Below are 18,533 nucleotides of genomic sequence, written 5' to 3'. Positions count from 1 at the left end.
AGTCAACATCTTAAAATGCTTGTGTGAGAAAAGAGGAGAAAGATTTTAACACAATGGAGGGGAGACTCCAGAACTATAAAAAAAATTAGAACAGAGACAAAGTATGGGGTTCTTTTCTAAGGGCAATTACTATACTCATACAGTTGGGTGCCTGAGGAAATTATGTGGCTATATTCATTGCTATGAATTTCATTAGGTGTAGGACCTGAAAATCTTCCTACAGCCCTTTGGCCTACAATTTCTGTTACTTTTAAACAGATAGGTTGTGCAGTTAAAACTTTGAATATTTCCTTTTTGTCCTTTTTATTCTTTGTCTTTGTCATCTTTGCCTTGAGTAAAGCTTTATCTGGGATTAAGCCTAAAACCTCTGCTGAACACAGTGTTGGGAAAAGTGAGGAGGTGTTTCAGACAGCAGGCCCCACACCCCAGTTCTTTTCGCAGCTCTGCAGTAAACCGTATCTCCAATGTCCTACAGCCGTAAATTGTATATTTAACATGAAATCGTGTTTTTCTTTTATATGAGCAATAATTTAAATAAAGCTACGTACAATTTTGTCCTGCCGTAGCCTGACTGTCGGTCATGCCAAGATAACATTTCTGTGAGAAATACTTTTGTTTTTGTTGCTGTGGGGGGAGAAGGGAAAGGGTTACCCTCTATTAAGGATGAAATAATTGTGACACAAATAATACAAATGTTTAAAACAAAAAGAAAAAAAGTATATGTGTAGGGCTGAGGCAAACTCACTGCCCAATATGGTTGAATGCCAAATCTAACTTGTGACCACTTTTTTGTATCTGGAGATGTACCAAATGGATCAGGTCCAGGAATCTCTAGGTTGATCACTAACCATGGCATTTGACCAGAGCAGCCTAAGAGGTGTGTGTTACTACTGTTCTGCATGTTCCCAGGGAAATAGTTCTTAATGACCAAACTCCTACTTTACATCTTGGAACTTACTCTCTTTCTTTGACTTCTTATAGAATGCTAGAGTTAGAAGGGACTTTTGGAACATGATATTAGATCTGAAAGAGACTGTAGAAATAGGCCATTTTTATTCAACAGAAAAACCTATTCTGTTTGTTGCCTTTGGCTTTTAGGTTCATACTGCAGCCCAGTAATTGCTATCATCTTTTCCATGTAAGCTGGGAGATTGATATCTTCCTCCAGCCCTGATATAGTAAAGTTCTTTCCTGTTTAAGATAATATCCTATGATCTTGTTAATTAAAAATGCATTGTGAAATTAAGTGCTGGGAAGAAAAGAAGCATGTAAAACCAAGTTGTCTGTTGGTCTTCCATACCAGGACATTAATAGGGAATTAATCGAATAGTAATTGGCAGAAAGAATGAGCATGGTGCTTCCCAGACCTTTCACACTGGTGAGGTGTCTAGAGGCAGTGTACAAGGAAATTAACATGAAGCTGTTAGTTTTTTGGGGTTTTTTTGGTGAGGCAATTGGGGTTAAGTGACTTGCCCAGGGTCACACAGCTAGTAATTGTTAAGTGTCTGAGGCTGCATTTGAACTCAGTTCCTCCTGACTCCAGGGCCAGTGCTCTATCCACTGCGCCACCTAGCTGCCCCTACATGAGGCTGTTAGAATAGCTATCTGGTTTCTGGAGAGTTGTTCAATCATTTAGTCATGTCCAAGTCTTTTGATCCTGTGAACCATAACACTACAATACTGTCCATGGGGTTTTATTGACAAAGATACTGGAATAGTTTACCATTTCCTTCTTCAGTGGATTAAGGTAAATAGAAGTTAAGTGACCTGCCTAGGGTCACACAGCTAATAAGAGTCTGATTTGAACTCAAGTCTTTCTGACCCAGGGCCCAGTGCTCTATCCACTGAGCTACCTAGCTTCTAGAGAGTAACCATAGAATTCTTCTCTCTCTTTGGTTCTTTAGCTGTGTTCTGTGGAGATCCTGGTGTCCCACCCTATGGAAGGAGAGAGGACCGAGGATTCTCTTACAGGTCATCTGTTTCATACTCTTGCCCACCCCCTCTAGTGCTAGTGGGCTCATCAAGAAGGTTCTGTCAATCAGATGGGACATGGAGTGGCACCCAGCCCAGCTGCATAGGTAAGAGGATGTTCTAGCACCATACTGCTCTGGCAAATGAAATGGTAAGTCTAAGTTTTAGACAAAGTTGTCTCACAAGTGTTGTATGAAACCCTAAGTAAGGATTTCAGTTGACCATTTGGGGGCCTTAATATTTAGAGGAATAATTCTCCTTTGACCTCTCTGAAGAGAGAATGAAATGGGCATAGCTAAAATGATATTGGGAATATAGAATTGACAGGGAGAAGTAAAAAAGGTGAGGAAGTCAGTAGCTCTACATATTTCTTTGAAATGGCTATTTTGTCAAGTGGGGGAGAGGAAATCTTCCAAGTTCTTCATGTGGATTGTTTCTATATTTCTATAACCCAGATCCAACTCTTACCATGTGTGCAGACCCTGGTGTACCTCAGTTTGGAATGCAGAACAACTCCCAAGGCTACCAGGTAACTGTGAGAATAAGTACTGACTTGATCAACTCCTTCCTCATGTTCCATTTACCACTACTAAGGGTGATGTTGTTTAGAGACAACAATAGCTTAGGATTAGGGATTAGATGGAACTTTAGGAATTGGGGTAATTAGTTTTCAGCTGCCTACTGGAAATTGATGGAGAAGGGCAAGAGAGTGGTTTTTAAACCAGTTCGAAGTGACATTGGGTAATGAGGCCAAGAAACTGAATAGATGGTGATAATGGGGAAAGAGGTAAAGAACAGTGATGAGGAAGCCAGATGGAGGGTTGAACATGGGTGATAGATGAAACTTAGATAAAGGAGGGAAGATGGAGGGTAATGATGGAGGTCATAGTGAAAATAGTAATGGGAAAATAGTTGAAGAGTTGATATTGAAAAGATAGGATGACGATGCAATAGATGGAAGAAGATGATGATGATGGGAGAGGAAAGGTTGATGATTAAAGAACAGATGGAATATGGTGATGGGAGATAGATAAAAAGTGATAATCATGGGGACAAATGGATAGGTAGTATATAGAAAGGGTTAGTGATGAGGGTATAGTATAGATGGAGAGGGATGACAGAACAGATGGAGAGATGATGATAATGAGCAGGTACTTGAAGGCTAGTGGAGGGCTCAGGTAGAGGAGTGCTGATGGGAGTAGTGAACATAAGAGGGGAAGGCCTATTGGAGGTTGCTAATGAGGGACTTGGTTCTTATCCCAGGTTGGAAGTCTAGTGATTTACCGTTGTCAAAAAGGTTACTTGTTGCAAGGCTCTACCACTAGAACCTGCCTCCCCAACCTTACTTGGAGTGGAACTCCACCAGACTGTGTCCGTAAGTAGTCTTAAACTACATCACAAGAAACTTTGTTTACAAACCAGGAAGAGCTTATTGATGACATGGTGAAATAATAGCTACCAGGAGTTAGGTCTTTTAAGAAAGGGTTTAGGGAATGAGGCCACAATTGCTTCTTTTCCCCTTAGTAAAAGTGTTCATAGTATAATGGTCTTAGACTACTTTAAAAATACCTACTTTGCCTTATAGTAAGTAAAGGCCACTTGTCACCAAAGCAAATGTCCAAGGGAAGAAATGGGATTGACTTCCTGGAGAAATTTAACATACAGAAAAAATCCTACCTTTCTGGGAAGGAGAAACCTTAGAGCAAGGAAATGGATGAAGGAACCTCCACAGACTTGATGAAATGCAGGTCCTTATGGTCTCTTTCCTCTCTTCCAGCACATCACTGTAAGCAGCCAGAGACACCTACACATGCCAATGTGGGTGCTCTGGATTTGCCTTCCATGGGCTACACACTGATCTACTCCTGCCAGTCGGGTTTCTCTCTGAAAGGCGGCTCTGAACACCGTACTTGCAAAGCTGATGGCAGCTGGACAGGGAAACCACCTATCTGCCTGGGTGAGCCTATCCTTCACTACCTATCTGCTGCATTTAACACTGCTACCCACCCTCTCCCTCCTCACAGACTCTTCTCTCTGGGTTTTTGTGGTACTTTCCTCCTGTTCTCTTCCTACCTGACTCTACTCCTCCCCTTTCTTGGTTTTCTTTGTTAGTTCATCATATCATATCCCCCTCCCCAAGTTGAGGGTGTTTTCATCTTCACTGGCCTGGTATTCTCATCAGCTCTAACAGGTTTAACTGTTACCTCTATGCAGATGAAGTTTACAAATTAACAAATGTATATATCTAGCCCCTATTAATGCATCACCAATTATCTATTTGACTGCAAACTGGATGTCCTAGAGACATCTCAAACTCAACATATCCAAAACTGAATGCATTAATTTTACCCCCAACACCTCTCCTATTTCAGACTCCTGTATTTCTGACAAAGTTTAACTTCTCACTCTCCTGAGCACATTCAACTTAGTCACTTTGTTGGCAAATCTTACCATTTCTACCTCCACATCATCTCTTCTACAAGATTCCTCTTTACTCACACAGATACCAGCTTAGTTTAGGCCCTCATAACCTCACGACTAGATTATTGCAACAGTCTCCTAATTGATGTTCCTGCCTCAAGTCTCTCCCCACTCTGGTCCAACCTATTCATTGTAGTCAATAGGTTTTTCCTTAAGTGCAGATATATGACTTTATAACTTCTCTACTCAACATAGTTAAAGGGCTGATTATTGTCTGTAGGATAAGATACAAATTCTGTTTAACTTTTAAAGCCATACACAACCTGACCCCAACCCACCTTTCCAGTCCCACTAGATATTACTCCTCCCTACCCTGGGAGCCAACAAAACTGATCTCCCCTTTCCTCATACACAACATTCCATTTTCTGTGTCTATTCCTTTGCAACTGGCCGTCTTTAGTACCTTCCACTCTCCTCTCCCCTCCCCACCCCACTTTCTCCCCACTTCATAGAATTTCTTTCTTTAAGATGAAGCTCAGGTACCATCTTCTATAGGAAGCCTTTGCTGATTTACCCCTTTACAGTTTTCTCCCTCCTAAAATAATTTGAATTTAATTACTTTGAATATATTTGTTTTTATTCACTTTACATTTATGCTGTCTATAGTGACATACATGCAGGTTGTCTCTACCATTAGAACATAAATTTCCTGTGAGTAGGAATTGTTTCATTTCTTTTTCACCTTGCACAGTGTCTAGCATGTAGTAAATAATGAATGTTTGATTAATTCATCAATCCTTAGGCACTCACAAAAAGTGAGGGCTGCGTTGTTTGCTACCAATCTGAATCCTGATTCTTTACATCCTTCTTCATAACCTACAGTGGCTGGTCAGAAATATGGTCTTTTTGGCATAAATAGAGGCCACTATATTCTTTCTTTGATGTAGTGGAAAGAACATAGGATTTGGAGTCAGGGAACTTGGAATGAATGCCAGTTTTTGCTAATGATGTGACCTTTAGCAAGTCATTCCTCTCTCTGGGCCTCAGTTCTATTATCTATCAAATGAGGGATGAGACTAGATGATCTCTAAGGTTTCTTCTAGTTCCAAACCCTACCATCGGAGCCAGTCTATTTTGTTGACTCTGAGCTTCTTATCTCTGTATAACACTACCCTGAAATTGCCTGAGGCCAGTGACCATCCACCCTCTCCCAAAAGATTTCCAGGGAAACAGTTTTTGCTTGCAAATCCAGGCTGGCTCAGATTTGGAAGATCTCTATTCCTATAAAATTTTACTGTAAAAGACAGTATTCTTTGAACAGGCGATGGGGATTTGGTCATTTCTAGAGACAAGGCAAAATGAAAAGGCTTTTGGGCATGTAATGTTTGGAAAGAGTCAGACCCGTTCTTGCTGCTCTAATATCCCCTCTAAGAGGCACACGGAGAGATATAAGGCTTTTCTATCAATGGAGCATGTTTCCTTAATTCTTCTTTATGTACATTAAAAATGAGGCCTTCAAGTCTTGATAGAAGAAGGCTAACAGGGAAGAAGATAAACCTCTGTACACTCAGGGATGGTGAAGTAGAAAGAATAATGGGTTTACATTTGGGAAACCTGGATTCAAGTCTTTGATGAAGCACTCAGTGGCTTAGGTTATCATAATTTGCAAAGAAGTTATGTCAGTGGGGCAGCTAGGTAGTGCAGTGGATAGAGCACTGGCCCTGGGTTCAGGAGGACCTGAGTTCAAATCCAGCCTCAGACACTTGATACTTACTAGCTGTGTAACCCTGGACAAGTCACAAACCCAATTGCCTCACAAAAAAAAAAAAAGAAAAAGAAAAGAAAGAGGGGCAGCTAGATGGTGCAGTGGATGGAGCACCGGCCCTGGATTCAGGAGTACCTGAGTTCAGATCCGGCCTCAGACACTTGACACTTGCTGGCTGTGTGACCCTGGGCGGGTCACTTAACCCCCATTGCCCCTCGCAAAAAAAGAAAAAAAAAAGAAAGAAAGAAAGAAAGAAAAAAGTTATGTCACCTCTCTTAGTCTCAGTTTCCTGATTGTGAAAATGGAAATAATTCCTGTACAACCTTCCTTGCATAGTCTTGAGTAAAGAAGCCCACCTTTACTTTATAGCTGGAAAGTAGTCATTTTAAGATGAACAAAAGTTTCTTACTTTAAACAGTAAATTAGAAATCATATACCCTGAGAAGTAGCATAGACTGGAAATATTAAGTAAACCAAAGAAGGGTTTGGGGAGAAATTCTTGTATAGTGGAGCTCTAACATGTTAATTAAGGACTGAGGGAGTTTGGGGAATATTCTTATATATGATGACAATGTTCTTTGTCTGGAGAGAGCACAGGATGACTAAAGCCCCGCTATGATGCTCTCTTGATTTTCTTGTTCAGCGGAGGTTCGGCCCAGTGGAAGGCCCATTAGCACTCCCCGGGAGCCACCCATTACCAAAGCTTCAGGTATGTATCTCCTACAACTATCGCTATATCAAATCCAATCCAAAACTTTCAATGCCTATTAATTACAAATCACTGTGCTAGATTATAGTTTTAGATAGAATTTAGTGTGAAACTGAGATCCATCCAAACCAAGCTAACTAGCTAGCCAAAGAAGAGTATAGGATTCTGAGTTGTCTTCATTCCAATACAGATTCTAGACTCCTGAAGTCTCCCAGTTGTAAATGGAATTGGGGTGGGTCGTTCATCTGTCTCAGAGTTCAGGGCCTTGCCCTTAATTCTGCTTTGGGGAATCTTATCCCAACACACTCCTCCTTGCCCCTTTTGAGTCCAGTTGACATCTCCTCCTCTGTCCAGACTATGCTTAGGCAGTGAAAAATAACATCATAGTTGGACACTTGTATAGGAGCAGATCAATATTGTTTGTATATACTTGAGTGTCCATTCAACACATTTTTTTCCTTCTTCTGCTTCCCCACACCTGATCTTCAAATCTCTTAATCTAAAACTGGACACAGAGACCAAGTTAAGAAGGTATTACTGCACAAGCCTATTAAGCTGACACCCAGCGCTGCTCTTTTAAGATTCATCTTAACAATCTTATTGAGCCTGTGGTGTACTCAGTTCTGTGTTAGGCACTGATATGAAAATGAAATAGGACACAGTCTCTGTCCTCAAAAACCTTACCACCTGATATGAAGTGTAAAATATTCCCACATACAACACAAGACATGGGCAGACATGAGGCAGAATGTGATAACGGTAAAGGAGAGGCCCTGCAGTGAGAAATTTGAGGTGAGAAAGGTCACTTGCAGCTATGGTTTTTATGGAAAGCTTCATGGAGGAGGTCTGTGTTGGACCTTGAAGAATGAGAGGAAGAATTAGGTAGAGTTGGAAGTGGCTGTGAATGAGTAGCATATACAGAGGCATGGATAGAGAGGACAGGATAAGAATGAGGAATAGATGGGTCTAATTCAGTTAGGGCATATACTACATGGAAAGGAATTAATTGAATGAAATATGACAGGAAAGTTTTTTGGGAGCCAGATTTTATAAATGTATGGAGTTTATTCCACAGGCAGTGGGGAGTCACTGAAGGTTATGAGGAGCAAAGACATGTGATCTGAGTGATACCCAAGGAAGATTACATAGGCAGTAGGCAGTAAGTGCTATAGGAAGTGAGAGGAGAAAGGAAGAAAACTGCCTGTGTATGTCTACCAAGTTAGATGTTACAGACAGTAGTTACAATATAATAATATATAATAATATAGATAATATATAATTATATAATATATAATAATATATAATATTATAATATATAATAATATATAATATATAATACAAATCACAGTGGAAATAAGTGCAACCACAGTGCAGGAAAGGAATCGGAATATAACCCATGGCTTCGGGTGTCTGTACATACATTCATAGAATATGAGTAACAAGCATGGAGAACTAGAGACCCTAACCCAGGGAAGCAAATTTGTCACTATAGACATCACTGAAAATTGATGGGATGGGGATTGATGACTGAAATATAATCTGAAAAAATATATATTGTATATAAAATTCAGAAGACATAAGTTAAATAAAAGTCAAGCAGAAGTTTATATTGAGAAGGCTTACTTATGCGAGGGAATCCATGGAACAGCAGAGAAAAGTTCTGAAGAGCATTGGGTGAAGAGAAGTAGAGGCAGACATAGGCTACAGACACCTCGACAACAAGAGGTAGCAGGTGAGTTTGGGAGGAGGACAGAATTAAGTATGATCATGGTGGCATAAGAAGCAAGAATGAGTTGTTGGAGTAGAAATAATGGGAACCTTAGGATCACTCCATCTTAGAATTCATGATAGAGAAGGAGAGGAAAGTCAAGCATAAACTGACATGTGCACTAGATTTTAGGAGAATAGATTTCAAAGGGTTCATAAACAAGCTTAGGCGGGATCACATGTGCTAAAGGTCAACAGCTGGACACCAACCTAGGAAATATAGGACACTCTCAAGAATAATCTTAAGGAAAAAAAATGTTAAAAACTCCAAACATTTCATTGAGGAAAAGGGGGTATTATCTAAAGAGACAAAAGTGGATGCCTAGAGAAACCATTAGCTAATTGAAATTTTTAAAAGATGTGTAACAGAAGGTATAAGCCAGGGCAGGTACTGAAGGATGAATACAAGTGTGGCAAGCCCTTGAAAAGTGATAGAGTTCAAATTAAAGCGAGTGACAAAGAGGGGCAGCTAGGTGGCGCAGTGGATAGAGCACCGGCCCTGGAGTCAGGCGTACCTGAGTTCAAATCCGGCCTCAGACACTTAACACTTACTAGCTGTGTGACCCTGGGCAAGTCACTTAACCCCAATTGCCTCACTAAAAAAACAAAAAACAAAAAACAAAAACAAATAAAGTGAGTAACGAAAATGACAAAAAAATAGGTTTTTTTAATCTAAGAGAAGAAAAGGATAAGTGACAAAGTCGAGGAATAGTTGCTTAATTTTTATTTATATTCTTTCTGTCATGATCCTTGAATTGGAAAGAATGGGATGAACAAGGCTAATGAGGAGCTTCCAAAATACATAAGGAAAGAATAAGAGCACATAAGAGAAGAAGGTTTTGAGTATCTCTAGTCCTTAGGTCCAAATGCAGTATATCAGAGTCCTGAAAACAACTAACAGATCTGATTTCTTAATCTCCCATCAGTAAAGCCTTTGAAAGATTATGGAGAACACAGGGGAAGCAGAATAGGACTGAAGAAATTAAAAAATTATGCTGATTTTCAGAAAACGAAGAAAATAGAGTCTATGATAAAGTATAGGTCAATGAGCTTGACTTCAGTTCCTAGCAAAGTTGTAAAATTAAAACATTAAACAGTTCTTTAGTGAACATCTGGAAAAAAGAAGAATTATTGCCAGGACCAAATTTGTTTCATCAAAAATAGGCCATGCCAGACCATTTAAATTTCCTTTTGGGACATGATTATTAGACTTGTAGATGAGGGGAATGTTGTAGATATCATTTACCTGGTTTTGACAAACATGGAAGAGCAATGGGACTAGGTGCTGGCAGAGTCAGAACTTAATGAAAAGATATTCTCTATCCTAATGAAACTTGAAATTTAAGAGAACATGAATTAGTTCATACTGTCTCCTGTCTGCCCAGATCTAAGCACACTGAATTTAGATCTGGGTTCAAATCCTAGCTCTACCATTTTTACTTACTGTATTACTTTGAGCAAGTCACTCTTTGGCCCTGTTTCCTCTTCAGTAAAATGAGGGACTGTGATTAATTTACCTCTGAGGCCCTTTCAGCCCTAAATTCTGTACTCCCATGATCCTCTTCCTCACTTCCATTCCCTTCCATTTCCTCCATATACTGCTAGAAAGCTATCCTATTTGGGGCAGCCACTGAGAAGTTGGCAATTAAATGCCTTTTAAATCACTCAGATATTTTTAAATCACTCAACTATGACAATAAATGCACAAAGTGCTGCGTAGGTATGAATGATGTTACTGTTATGAGATCCCTGCCACAGCATTTTTCCAGGAAGGCTGCCCCATTACAATGGACATAATTTACTTGAAACATAAAAATAGCAACATCCACAATAGCACCTCTTTTTCTTTCTCAAAGAGCATTCTCATCAATTATGATAAAATATCAATGCCATCTTTTTGTCTCTCCCCGCAAGCTCCACATGCTTCAGAGGAATGAAGGACCTCTTCCTTGTTGCCCCTGTAATATACTCAGACTTGGGAGCCCAGTTGTTTCCCCCACAATAAAGTCCCACACTAGTATTATATGGCTATATGGCTGAGGTAGAACTCAGCCCCAATCTTTTCTCTACACTGTACAAACTCCTCTTCTCTCCTCTTTACTGATACCTTTAGTTCCTGGAGATGTGTTTGCCAAGAACTCCCTTTGGAAAGGGTCCTATGAGTACAAGGGGAAAAGGCATCCAACCATCCTGAGGGTGATGGGCTTCCAGTCAGCCACGGGCAAAGTCAATGCCACTCTCATAGACCAAGATAGGGTCGAGCTACACATGTCAGGTAAGGAGGAGGCAGCTCTGATGGGGATGGGGGTGAGGGTGGGAAAGAAATATACAATTAGAGTTTCAGAGTCAGGCACCAGAAGGTGTTTGATTTGATCTCAGTAGTATTTCACGTGGTGTTACATTAGACTGAAACACAGGTATTCCATCAGGAAAAGCTCAGCTCCAGTCCTAATGTTTATTTTTCTGAACATGGTGAGCATGCTGTTTATTTGGATAAGTGTTTGTCAGTGGGGAAAAGGGTGTGTGTGTGTGTGTGTGTATGATATACACACTCATCTATCTTCTATCATTTATCATCTATCATCTATCTATCTATCTATCTATCTATCTATCTATCTATCTATCTATCTATCTATCTATCTATCTATCTATCTATCTATCTATCTGTCTATCTATCTATCTGTCTATCTGTCTATCTGTCTATCTGTCTGTCTGCCTATCTCAGAATGCAAGCATGCCCGTAGTTCTGTGTATATGTGTTGGGTATATCTCTGTTTTTATAAGTGTGCATGTCAGTCAGCAAGAATGTCAAGAGTTTTTGTGTGTGCATTTGCTTATCTTTGTAAATTTGTCTCTGTGCCTGTGATAGACATATATATGTATGTATGTGTGTATATGTGTACATATGTATACACATATATACATACACACATATATGTATATATATGTGGATATATGGATACTCGTATTCAGCGTTCTCAAGCAGCAGAACAGAAATAAAAATAATCATATCTCATACATGCCAGTCTGGATGTGGAAATCTTGTTTTCCTTGGCTTCATTGTAGTCTTCCAAGAAGAGTTTTTTTGGCCACAGGCAGTTGTTCAACCAAGATAGATCAATTTCCTGCTCAGATGACCTAATGTCACCCTTTCTCATGTGTGATCTTGGTGTGACTTCAGTGACTTCAACCCATATATCTCTCATTTCCCTGGCTCCCCACTCCCTCCACCGCCCCTTTTTTTTTCTTTTTACAGATTTTAATCTCACATACAAAAGTTGATTATTCTTCTATAGTGGCAGAAGTTAGATGTTTACCTATAAAGATAAACATGAAACATAAACATTTTATTAATCCCCCCTTTTATAACACTTTAATTTCTCAATATATCTGTCCATACATCTGACAGCATATGAACTGTGCCTTACCCATAGTATCTCTTCTCGGTAATAAAGGAAAGAAGGTACACTTTCTAAAGGATTTTCTGTGACAAGTTTGATCATAATATTATATTCAGGCTTATCATTAAATTGTTCTTTCTATTTATATTGCTGTCATCAATGTGGAGATTGTTTTCCTTGTTCTGCTTACTTTACTCTGCTTCAATTTATAAAAGAATAAATAAATAAATGCCTTCTAATATTTTTCTAAATGTAGCATATTCCTATTTTCTAATAGAACAGATATGTTCTGTCATATTTAGGTATTCCCAAATAAAGAAAGATCTATATTTTTTCTAGTTTTTGCTACCACAAAAAGTACTGTAATGAATATTTTTCTGTAAAAAGGATCTTTTACCGGAGTCCTCTTGAGTGTCTGCCTGGCAATAAGTTACCCCATTTCCGATGGCATGAGCATTTTTGCTTAATTTTGGAAATGCAGTCTTTTAAATTGAGGTCTCAGTGCTTCTCTAAAGTTTCCAAGACACTCCCTCTTCAAGAAGTTAATTTGTTCCCACAAAAGAATATAATTGATAGTGATTCCAGTGGAAAAGAGGCTAGCTAAGGCACAGAAATGAAAGACCATGATTCAAGGTCCTCTGTTCACCCACATAAAAAGTATTTAGGTACTTTTCTTTAAACCGAGGTTCGTTTGGATGACTTCTATCACTAATGATCTAAATACTGGTGACTTCTTGTTTCATTCAATCAATTGAGATTTGTTCCATTGTGACAATAAGGATTTCTCAGAAATTGAAATGTTGATGCTGGAATGATTTTCATTAAAATGATCGATTAAGGGGCGGCTAGATGGTGCACTGGATAGAGAACTGGCCCTGGAGTCAGGAGTACCTGAGTTCAAATCCGGCCTCAGACACTTAACACTTACTTACTAGCTGTGTGACCCTGGGCAAGTCACTTAACTCCAATTGCCTCACTTAAAAAAAAAAAAGGGTCGATTAAATTTCACAAGTATTTTGTATGTGCCCACTCTGTATCAAGCATTGTTGACTGATAGAAGGCTTGGGTAAGGGAGACACAGATGTAAAAATAAAATCATTCCTGCCCTTGTGCTGCTTGCACTATAATGGGGGAGGGGGCCCCACCCCATTTTGCAAATCCTCACTGTTCTTTGAAAGAACTTATCAGTGTTAAGAACAGTAGACCTTTTCTTTCTTCCCTTACCTCAATGTTTTTTGGGAACATGAACAGATCAAGCCATTCCTTTAGCTTTGTGATGTTTAAAATCTATATTGTGTGATCGCCTTAAATTAGAAGCTTCAGCACCAGTCTTTGGGCATTAAACATTTATTAAAACATACAGGTATTAACATGGAGTTCAGAAAGTTAAGAAAAGGCCTATCTCGCATAGAGTTCCAGCCTGGTTGGGTTCTTCCTCAAGTCCTCCTCCATGAGTCTGCTTTAATCAGGAACTTTCCAGCGAGCTGATTGTGGAAGCTTTTTATTGGTCTGGAACAGAGGCAGTCCTTACACACTGCTTCAAGCTGATTGGTTGGCGTCATCCAAATCCATTGGTTTTGAAGGTATTCTCAAGTTGAGTTCACAGTCTAGCTTCTGAGAACAATACCTTCTTAAGGGATAGCCAGGTGTGATTACAATCCAATTAACTTGAAGTAGGCTTAATCAGCAGTCAATCACTCTCACTTGATTCACTCAGTATAGATTAATCTCCAGGTGGGTCTTTGAGTATCTGCTAAATCCCATTATTTCATCACAGCTTTTACCACTAATAGCAACACGATATCCATGACCTATTCTGGTTCAAGTCCTATATAGGAAAGGTCTTTTGAAAGGCCAAAGGAAGGGGTATGAATGGCTAATGGAGGGAGCTAGACAGCAAAAGTTGAATGGGTTTTAAGACAGAAGATCCAAGTCCCTTGGTAGGATGAACTGCCCTTAACATAGGTTTAGGGAATACATATATAACCTATTGTTAATCTCAGCAAGGCTCATTTGAAAAACAAGCCTTCCATATAGTAGGCCTTGGAAGTATAAATGATTTGTATCTTCTGTTCATTTGTACTCATTATCTGTTTCCAGTAGCCTTGAAATTGAATTCTTCATCTACATATAGATATAGAAGGGTTGAATTCTATATATATATATATATATATATATATATATATATATATATATATATATATACACATATATATATATATAGAATACCTGAACACTCACATAAATGATCATATTTATATATTCCCACATATATCTATTCCTGTCATCCCCATGAGTAGTCACAGATATGCACGCACATATATATCACCACTTTCCACTTTAACCAGTGTATAAGTGTATAAACTCATACTGCTACACTTGTAAACCTAGAATAATGCATGTGCACTTCTACATTTGTATGGATAATCACATACACAACCATAGTTACACATTGGATCAATTAGCATCCATTCATGCAGTCCCCATGTTGTGCCTGCATAATGTTGGGGTATAAATACAAAGAATGAAATGATCTCTGCTCACAAGGAATGTACTTTGAATGGGGTAGACAACAAGTCCATATCTAGACATATGTAAAAGAAAAAGAAAATATACACAAGTACAGGTATCCTGGCATGGGAGGGTGCTAGCAGGTGGAGGAATCAGCAGAGGTTTCATGCAGAAGGTGGTGCTGGAGCCATTTCTTAAAGGAAGGGAGGGATTCTGTGAAGAGAGGTGCATTGCAAGCATGAGGACAGTGAGGGCAAAAGGATGGAGACCAGAGGTGAATTCAGGGCCTGAGCAGCAAAGAAGTCCAGTTTGTCTGGACTGTGTTCAATCTCATCATGTATCTGTACTTGCAAACAGATACTCATAGCCAAGTCACATTCATCTTCATTCCCATAAACACACACACCTGTACTTGCACATAAACACCCTACACCCTCGCACCATCATACATAACACTGTACTCACACAAGACTGTACTCATACACATGCAGATTGTGAAATCCTTCAACCTGTTGAAATGCACAGACCTGTCTTTCCTCTTTCAGGTATTTACAAGAAAGAAGATTTCCATCTCCTCCTCCAGGTTTACCACATCATCAGCCCTAAGGATGTCTCTGTGAGTCAGTTCAAGGATGACAATTGGGCTTTAGATGGTCACGTAAGTCCAGTAACAGCTCCCCGACTTGCCCTTCACTCAGTTTTCTTTCTCTCTTCTCTTGCTTACACCTTCTCCACTAATGTTTGGTATTCCCTGGACTTTCTCCTGGGAGAAAGAGTAAGAGAACCTACAAGAGGCAGCATGACAGAGCTGATGGAGCTCTGGACTAGGAATCGGGAAGACCTGGCTTTGAATACCATAGACTGAGGTGTGACTCAAGGCAACTCCCTTTTCTGTGGGCCTCCATTTCTTCATCTGTAAAATGAGAGAGTTGGGCTCGAGGACCCATAGGGTCCCTTCTGTCTCTGAATCTTTGCAAGCCCCCCTGACTCCTAGTCTGTAGAAGCCAAAGGACTTCTTTCCAGCATGAAAGAGTCCTTGGTAAGTCATTTCATCCATTCCCCCACCTAACCCTGGACTCAGAACAGAAAATACAGTGGCATGGCTTGCATATGACTTCATATGGAGAAATTAGACGGCAGGATGGTCTAAAGAAATGTGGCAGTGAAACAGTATATCCATAGGAGCAGTCTCATTTTACAGAGCCCCTCAAAAACAGTTCCAGTTCAGTCACTAAACCCTCCCTTTTGAAGCTTCAGCCCTCAGCTCTTGCAGGGAGACAGTGAAGCTTGAGCTAGGGCAAGGGCAAGGGAACAGCTGGTGCTGGCACATAGGTATGACTTGGCCTCCTCAACCAGGTGTGGTCCAGAAGATGGTTTCCTTGGGGCATAGAACTTATATTCCAGGATTCCTGTACAGTTCTGGAAAGCTCATACCTGGAGATGAACTGAGTGGTGCTTTATATAGGGGCAAAGCCCAAAGGGCCCCATGGGCAGAGGAGTTAGAATTGTCTGAGGTCACAAACAGCGAGTGAGGGCACTGATCCGGCAGGTAGCTCAGGGAAGCCAACAAGGGTAGCACTACCTCCTCTCTCTCTGTTCCAAGACATCTCAGGGCATCAGCATTTCTAGCCACCTCTGCCTTGTGCTGACATTTTGTGAAGTTCATGATGGAGTGGGACATCGGGGAAAACCAGATACAGGCTCTTCAGCTATAAGGGGAAGAAGCAGTGGGCTTGACTGTGAGAATGAGGGAATAGTTTAGTTTTACCAGCACATCTGTGTGAATGTATATTTGAGGGGGGTGTCTATGTAAGTATATAAATGGGGGAAGTGGACCCTGTGACTCTGAATGTGCATATCTGTGTGAGTTAACCATGTTATTCCATCATTTTTCAGTTGTGTCCAACTCTTTGTGACTCCATTTGAGATTTTCTTGGCATAGATACTGGAGTGCTTTGCCACTGGAGTGGTTCCTTTTCTAGCTCATTTTACAAATGAGGAATGAGGGAAATAGGGTTAAGTGACTTGCCCAGAGTCACACAGCTAATACATGTCTGAGGCTAGATTTGAATTCATGAGGATGAGTCCTCTTGATTCCAAGTCTGGCACCCTATCCACTGTGCCACTTAGCTGACCCCAACTGCTTTAGTGTCTGTGTATCAGCTAGGTAGCACAGTGGGTAAAATGTGGGGCCTGGAATGAGGAGAGCCTGAATTCAAATCCATCCCCAGAAACTAGCTTCTTGACCCTGGGCAAATCACTCAACCCTATTTGCCTGTTTGCTCATCTCCAAAATAAGCTGGAGAAGGAAATGGCAAGCCACTCCAGTATCTTTGCCATGAAAACCCCAAATGGAGTCATGAAGTCAGATATAACTGAAACAATATGACTGAAACAAATTAATTTTGAATGACAAAATTAATGTCTTTTTAAAAATTTGTTCTCCTGGATCCATGTGACTACATTTAGGTCTCCATATTTGTCTGTGCCCACAGGCACATCTGTGTGCTTCTGAGTCTCTGTTCTCATATTTATGTCAGTGTGCCTGCATAAATGGGTGCCAATGTCTATGTATCTGTGTATGTTTGTATATTAATTTAAGTTTTAGAAATGTCTGAGTGTGAATGTGTATATTTGTGCCCATGAGTGAATAAGCAGGAATCCCTAACATTTGGCTTTTCTCTTTATCTTCCCCTCCTCCTCCCCCTCTTCACCCCCTCCTACCTTTACCTCTTCAATGTTTTAGGTCTCTTCAGAGTCTTCAGGAGGTGGCACCTTTGTGTACCAGGGCTTTGTTCGAGGCCAAGACTTTGGGCATTTTGGTCTTCAGAGAATTGGTAAAGTTTGTTAAAGGAACATAAGACCACACTTGAACATAGGTTAGGGAAGGGGCAAAATGTATGTGCCTATTTTGATGTTTCTTTCTCACAAGAGCCACGGTTATCCCCAGATCCCACTAATTAAACTTGGAATGCATGCTGTGTGTGACAGAAGAAACTTCTCTTTCACTTAACTCTGTTGCGGCCTGATAGAATATGTATAGAAGTAGCATGACCCAGTAGAAAGAGAACTGAACTGGGAGGAGGAAGTCCAGTTAAACATTAGTTTAACTCCTGCTTTATAAAGAACATGGTGTTTATTGCTTGAGGATTTACAAAATTCTGATGACATATAGTTCCTGCCCTTGTGGAAATCATGACCTTACTGGAGGATAGAACACATGTCTGATAACAACAACAACATTATTATTAACAATAGTAATAATAGCTTGTGTTTGTATAACTGTTTTAAGGTTGCAAAGTGCTTTGCTTATGTTATTTCATTTGAGCCTCACAACCAACCCTGGGAGGTTAGTGCTGTTATTTGCCCTGTTTTATGGACGAGAAAACTGAGACGGAGAAAGATTGTTATTTTCTTATAGTCACACAGCATCCAAACTTAGGGTTTCCTGACTTCAAGTCCAATCTGTCTACTGGCCCAGCAGATGACTCGCATAAGTTTAATCAAGTACTCTGTGAAGGTTGTTACTGAATTGAGGCTGAGGGAAGAGCTCATCCTCTCTGAAGTGGGGTTAAAGGAGGGGTAGGAATGCAGGGAGGGGAAGCAGTCTTACAGGGAACAAACGTGTAGCATTAGGAGGGAAGGAGCCTAGTGCAGTTTAACTGGAACATGGAGTATATGGAAGGGAGTGGTACGAGTTAAGGCTGCAAGTTGGGGAGGGACAACATTGAGCAGGGGGGCTTACAGGATTATGGAACACATTGAATGCAAAGCCAGGACATTTGAACTTTACTCTTTCTTTATTTTTCCTATAGTGTGGGTCTGACCATGTCAGTACTCTACCTAATAGATTCTGGCGGCTCCCCATTATCCCTAGGATCCCGTACAAAGTCCTTTGTTTGGCATTAAAAACCTTTGTCCCACAGTCCCAAGCTCCCTTTCTATATTTGCGAAACATTATTCCCCTTTACCCCAGCCAGAGCTGTGA

The 18,533-nt window shown here is 40.2% G+C and overlaps 1 protein-coding gene across 2 annotated transcripts in view; it reads left to right on the top strand.

The window, feature by feature from the left end:
- CSMD2 (CUB and Sushi multiple domains 2) overlaps positions 1 to 18,533 on the top strand; it is a 1,007,742-nt gene that overhangs the window by 976,169 nt on the left and 13,040 nt on the right. For both annotated transcript variants that reach the window (XM_043994712.1, XM_043994711.1), the window contains exons 61-68: positions 1,905 to 2,078; positions 2,427 to 2,500; positions 3,235 to 3,346; positions 3,749 to 3,928; positions 6,801 to 6,866; positions 10,747 to 10,908; positions 15,091 to 15,203; positions 17,292 to 17,382. In XM_043994712.1, the coding sequence (XP_043850647.1) occupies positions 1,905 to 2,078; positions 2,427 to 2,500; positions 3,235 to 3,346; positions 3,749 to 3,928; positions 6,801 to 6,866; positions 10,747 to 10,908; positions 15,091 to 15,203; positions 17,292 to 17,382 (972 nt within the window). The remainder of the gene's footprint in view (positions 1 to 1,904; positions 2,079 to 2,426; positions 2,501 to 3,234; positions 3,347 to 3,748; positions 3,929 to 6,800; positions 6,867 to 10,746; positions 10,909 to 15,090; positions 15,204 to 17,291; positions 17,383 to 18,533) is intronic.

Source organism: Dromiciops gliroides, chromosome 3 (assembly GCF_019393635.1).
Source record: "Dromiciops gliroides isolate mDroGli1 chromosome 3, mDroGli1.pri, whole genome shotgun sequence".
NCBI lineage: Eukaryota > Metazoa > Chordata > Mammalia > Microbiotheria > Microbiotheriidae > Dromiciops > Dromiciops gliroides.
The sequence above is the reverse complement of the archived record's forward strand: the minus strand, read 5'-3'. Positions and strand labels throughout refer to the sequence as shown.